This window comes from Lipotes vexillifer, unplaced genomic scaffold (genome assembly GCF_000442215.2).
Source record: "Lipotes vexillifer unplaced genomic scaffold, Lipotes_vexillifer_v1.1 scaffold1038, whole genome shotgun sequence".
NCBI lineage: Eukaryota > Metazoa > Chordata > Mammalia > Artiodactyla > Lipotidae > Lipotes > Lipotes vexillifer.
In genome coordinates, this window is record NW_006780148.1 from 958,953 (window position 1) to 965,019 (window position 6,067).

Here is a 6,067-nt window from a genome sequence, read left to right on the forward strand (position 1 = left end):
AAGAGCGGGGAGAGCATCACGTATTAAATGCCTGCGTTGTGTCCTGGGCTTGTTTTGTCTCATTTAATCTTCACAAGAGCCCAGGGAGGTAAAGATTATCACAGCTTTGGCTTTACAGATAAGCTGAAGTTTAGTGGGGTTAAGTAATTTGCCAAGGAACATATGGCTGCCTTTCTACATGCAGCATATTTAATTACAGAGAAATGTAACCGGTTGAGAGATGACACACAAATGAATTTGGTTAGCATGTCTCTTTACTGGAGAAAGACAAGAGGAAGCTGTGGGGATGAAATAGAAAGGAATTTTGAATTGAGAATAGAATATTACTCATTCAGAAGACTGGCTATAATTCTTGGTGGGGAGAAATCTCTGAGTTGTTTTTACATTGTATCCTTTTTGTTTGCAGTAAAATAGTACCTACTGACTTTTTCTTAATATTTGTCTTCACATTTTACCCTTATTACAAAATACCAGTCAGGAAACATTTTTATAAAATAAGGCAAACATCTTAATAACCACCACTCAGATGGCTGTTTTCATTTTAAACTTGAGAAAAGATAGAGTCCCATAGTATAATTTGTTATGTGCATTGTACTACATTATAAAACTTACACAAAACTTGATGGAAATCTCTTCTGGTTGCACCCTCAAACCCAACTTGAGCCATGCATTTCTTTAAAAGCCATGTTTCCTGGCTTACCCAAATGGTGTACTCACTTAATCAAAAGCTACATTAGACATTGTTGGCTCTGAGTGCTGGAACCGTTTCTCCACATCTACTCTAAAATGACAAGCATTTGCTGTCATCCAAGATGGGTGTGTTATGGGATTCCAAAAATCTTCTAGAAGGGAGTTCTGGATAAAAATGGAGTCATAGACATGTTTTTAGTAATCTGAAGTGTTTTGAACATTAGGCTTAAAAAAGTCATTTAATACCTTGTGGTCTTGAAGGATGTAACTGTATCTTTAAGTCAGCATGGTCATTGCCTTGTGTGTGTTGTAAAGACAGGGTAGGAATTTTGTTAACTTTGTTGTACGCTTCATGGTTTGACGCTAAAGTGCTCAATATTCATGCATTTGCTACCACTCAATAAGCATTTTATTCCTGGTATTATTATTCCTGGTAATCCTCAGGACAGGATTGATTTGGCCATCTTAGCCCAATAGGGCAATTGGACACTTCAGGAAGCCTGGGTGAAGTCCAGACTGATGGGAAGCAGCTATTCTGAGATTTCAAAGAATTGTCAATCAAGATGCATTTTACTTGGCTTCTTGGCTCCATGAGAGTTTAATTTTGGGTAAAAGCAACCTCATTTTACCTCCCCAAAATGTTTCCTTAACTTAATCTCCCAGGTTTAAATTTCGAGAAGAATAGTTCAGCCTCCCGGTATGGAGCCTGTCAAGTTGAAGATATGGGAAATATAATTTTAGCAATGATTTCAGACCCTTATAGTAAGTATTGGTGTTGTAACAATGCGGGCCTAGTATCTGATCCCATCTACTTTCCCTCACCTATACTTCTGAATCGCCACCACCCTCCCCCTCGGCTTTGTCTCCCTCATAGCTAAAATGATGACTTGTATGTTCTCATTCTAGATCACAGGTTTTCAGATCCAGAAAGAGTAAATTACAAATTTGAAAGTGGCACTTGGTAAGTACTTGAATACTATTCCATTTGAGCCTTTTAATGTGTTTTTATTCATATTGTGATATTTAACTCCTGTTATATTTTAGTAACTTTACTAAACCTTTTGGGTATCCATTTTTAAATAATAGGTCATTTGTTAAAGAAGATTGTATTTTAAAGTAAGCTTGGATGTTGGGATTAACCTTTAATGATATATTTGTATCCTTAGTCACTATGACTTTAGGTACATCATAAGTTTGTGTTGTTTGTGTCTGCGATTCTGATTTTAGCCTCTCTGAACTGTCCATCCTCACTGGAAAACTTCCAAAGGAAAAAAATCATAGGCTTTAAACGAGTTCACAAGGTTTTTACTGAGATAATTTTAAGTATGTTCTATCAGCTCCTACTTTAAAGCAAAGGAAATAACTGGGGAGAAGTGTGAAATGGTGGTATCTCTGTTTGTGATCACAAGTAGACCTATTTAAGTTTGTAAACCACTGCAGTGAATTTCATGAGATTGCTTGGTGCCTGAAGTGAACAGAAACTTGTGACATGTTTGCCCATGAGAGAGATGTTGAGGCCTATTTAGTTGTGGAGAAAGTGACTCATTAGGAAATGTCCTAGGAGTACTGAAAATATAAATATGAGAGGAATAGAACATCAGAAGGTGTCAAAATATAGAATAGGTGATTTACAAATGACTCATTAAGGTGTGGGAACTCCCATAAATGCTCTCTGTGATGCCTCCCTGTTTAATAGGGGAGATATTTTAATGGCAGACTTCTGGCCATGTGCACACATTACCCATGTGGGTTAATTACCAGCTTTAGGTGGATCTTAAGTTTTGCTGTCAAACTGGATTTAAACCCCACTGGTGTACTAGCCAGATCAGAGAATGAATTTAAACCTATCCTTCTTGGCTGTAGGAACTTAACAGGCCATGAAAGTATTGGGACAACTTTACTTCCTATGAATTGTTGCTGCGTTCTTTTGAGAACAAGGAAGCAGCAACTCAGCTGATAGGTGGTTTGCTGGATGAGCAAGCTGTGCTGAACTGGCATGGGCAGTTGCCTCTGTATAGTAAACCACCTAAAGAATACTTTGAACTGTGCCCAGATAATTTTTGAGGTTATGAAGTAAGTTGGGTAGTACTACAAGTCTGTCTGAACTCCAAATAAATAATACCTCAAGTGTAAATAGGCCAGTTGTCTTCTGGGGGTAATAGGTCAGACTGCCTAGCATTAATCATGCAGCCTGACGTTTTGCTTGAATCCGCAGCAGCAAGATGGAACTTATTGATGACAACACGGTAGTCAGGGCACGAGGTTTGCCATGGCAGTCTTCGGATCAAGATATTGCAAGATTCTTCAAAGGACTCAATATTGCCAAGTTGGTTTTCCTTAATCTCTATTTTATTTAACAATCCCAAATGGATAATAGATTTTCTGTCATTTTCTCCTCACTGTTTGTTCTTTTTCTTATTGCTTTCTGTTCTGTTAATTTCAAAGGGGAGGTGCAGCACTTTGTCTGAATGCCCAGGGTCGAAGGAACGGAGAAGCTCTGGTTAGGTTTGTGAGTGAGGAGCACAGAGACCTAGCACTCCAGAGGCACAAACATCACATGGGGACCCGGTACATTGAGGTATGTGCTCACAACCTGACATGTGACACACTGACCACCCTGGCATCTTGAATGAGTGTTCACATCAGAAGGCTCAGAAACTGTATTTAATTTCCCTTTCTTTTCTTAGGTTTACAAAGCAACAGGTGAAGATTTTCTTAAAATTGCTGGCGGTGAGTACCTTTTATATAATGTGGCTATAATAAGAAGAATCTAAAATTTTACTTATATAGCAAAGGTAGATAAATAGGGTCATGAATGGTAGATAAATAGGGTCATTTTATTCCCAATGAAACATAAAAGTTGACTTTTTTTTTTAAATAGGAGGAAGAAATATCCAGTAGTGTCAGTGTAATGTGTAACGCTTGCCCTAAGGCTTGAGTCAACCAACTGTAGTTAAGTAGCCATTAAAAATAGTGCGATACAGGGCTTCCCTGGTGGCGCAGTGGTTGAGAGTCCGCCTGCTGATGCAGGGAATGCGGGTTCGTGCCCCGGTCCGGGAAGATCCCACATGTCGCGGAGCGGCTGGGCCCGTGAGCCATGGCCGCTGAGCCTGCGCGTCCGGAGCCTGTGCTCCGCAACGGGAGAGGCCACAACAGTGAGAGGCCCGCGCGATACAAAGGTCAAAGGGTCATATAAAGTCGTGTACAAAGGGAAGGAGTAGTTCATGAAAGAAATTAAATGGTCTGAAAACTACTTTCAAACGGCCATATCAGAATATCTGGAATTGTTGCACCTCTGCTTCTAGTTTTTCTCTTAACTTCCTTTACTCATCAGTGGACAGGAACATGGTAGCATTCTGGCTTCTAGTATTTTAGAATATATGGTGTTTGTAGTAATATGGTCAGAAAGAAGTGGGAACAGATAAAGTCATTATCTAATTCTTGAGTGATTCATAACTTTAAAACCTAAAAATAACAGATGCATAAAAAATGTTAACTGTGGTTTGTCCAACAGATGTTTTTCTATACGTGTACCTACTCTGTAAGTTCCTATTTTTCCACTCGTATTGTTTTAACTTCCTTTCTCCTTTTAGTATATTATGAATATCTTCTTATGCTACTCAAATTTCTTAAATGTTACATGCTGTACAGTATTATATGTACCATAATTTTTTTAAAAAACAATCCTATTGGGCATTTAGAGCTTACCTCCATTTCACTCTGTGTTGCAGTGAATATTTTTGTATCTCTGTATGTGCCACTCATTAGGATAAATCTCTAAAAATAGGATAGCTAATTCAGAGAATGTGGGTGGACTTTTTTTTTTTTTTTTTTTTTTTTTTTTTTTTTTTCTCTCACTGTTGTGGCCTCTCCCATTTGCGGAGCACAGGCTCCGGACGCGCAGGCTCAGCGGCCATGGCTCACGGGCCCAGCCGCTCCGCGGCATGTGGGATCCTCCCGAAACGGGGCACGAACCCGTGTCTCCTGCATCGGCAGGCGGACTCTCAAGCACTGCGCCACCAGGGAAGCCCATGTGGGTGGACTTTTTAAGGGGCTTTTGACACCTATTGCTGAAATATCCTAAGGTGATTTTCACTTAAATACAGAGAACATTTATATCCCTTCATTATGTAGTCCTGATAAAAATCTTGCAACTGTAAAACTTGTAGTAACAATATCCTGTTTATACAATGTGCTGGTATATTTCTTGCACGTTTTTCTTGAGATAAACCAAGGCTTCCCAATTCAGAGCTTCAAGGTTAATAGTGTTTCCATTCTTTGATATTGGTTGGGGATAAAGTATATTTGGAGGTGCTGTGGTCCTGAGGTTCCATGGCAGATAACATTGCAGATGGAAAAGTTAACGTCCACTTCAGTGCCTGGGACTTCATGGTATATGGGCAGTATGATAAGAATTTGCACTTAGGGAAAATGTTACTAGTAAAGGATGTATATTTGAGTATTTGCTGCAGCACTGTACAAAATGCTTTATGTCTGGCAGAGTGTTGATAAATGTTGAAACTGGCTGCTAGGTATATTCATTATTCTCTCTACTCGAGTATGTTTGGACCTTTCTTAATAAAAAATAATCAGGAAAATAATACCAAAAATCACTAAAGAGCTTTCTATGTAATAACTTATTCTCATAATTTATGAGGTAGGTAATTTTACTCCCATTTTACAGATGAGGAAACTGAGATACAGAGGTTAAACTTGGCTGAGGTCATAGCTTGGTAAATGGTAAAGCCACAGTTGCACCCAGACATTTCTAGTTCCAGGGCCTGTGCCCTTAACCACCATGACTAGTTGCCTCTCCTTGAGAAGAATATGGTGGTTGGTCCATGATGTAACTGTATGGCTACCTTCCTATATTAACAGGGGTATTTTATGAAAATGGTAGGGGGAAAGTTTTAAATTTATGGGAAGAGGATTCTGATTCCTGGGATGTTATGAATTCGTATGGGAGTGTGGGACTTATGAATTAAAGACATCGCCAAAAATTTTACTTTTTTAAATTTGGTAAAGTTGATGTCTTAACCATGTCTCCCTGTGCTTCCTGATATTTGTGTTCCCTAGGTACATCCAATGAGGTAGCCCAGTTTCTCTCCAAGGAAAACCAAGTCATTGTCCGCATGCGGGGGCTCCCGTTCACGGCCACAGCTGATGAAGTGGTGGCCTTCTTTGGACAGCATTGCCCCATCACTGGGGGGAAGGAAGGCATCCTCTTTGTTACATACCCAGATGGTAGGCCAACAGGGGACGCTTTTGTCCTGTTTGCTTGTGAGGAGTATGCACAGAACGCATTGAGGAAGCATAAGGACTTGTTGGGTAAAAGATACATTGAACTCTTCAGGAGCACAGCAGCTGAAGTTCAGCA

General features: G+C 39.6%; 1 protein-coding gene across 3 annotated transcripts in view; it reads left to right on the forward strand.

The window, feature by feature from the left end:
* ESRP1 (epithelial splicing regulatory protein 1) overlaps nucleotides 1-6,067 on the forward strand; it is a 57,356-nt gene that overhangs the window by 16,799 nt on the left and 34,490 nt on the right. For all 3 annotated transcript variants that reach the window (XM_007453248.1, XM_007453247.1, XM_007453246.1), the window contains exons 5-10: nucleotides 1,354-1,452; nucleotides 1,597-1,651; nucleotides 2,906-3,016; nucleotides 3,136-3,268; nucleotides 3,378-3,420; nucleotides 5,767-6,067. The exon at nucleotides 5,767-6,067 is cut by the window's right edge and continues 17 nt beyond it. In XM_007453248.1, coding sequence (XP_007453310.1) covers nucleotides 1,354-1,452; nucleotides 1,597-1,651; nucleotides 2,906-3,016; nucleotides 3,136-3,268; nucleotides 3,378-3,420; nucleotides 5,767-6,067 — 742 coding nt within the window. The remainder of the gene's footprint in view (nucleotides 1-1,353; nucleotides 1,453-1,596; nucleotides 1,652-2,905; nucleotides 3,017-3,135; nucleotides 3,269-3,377; nucleotides 3,421-5,766) is intronic.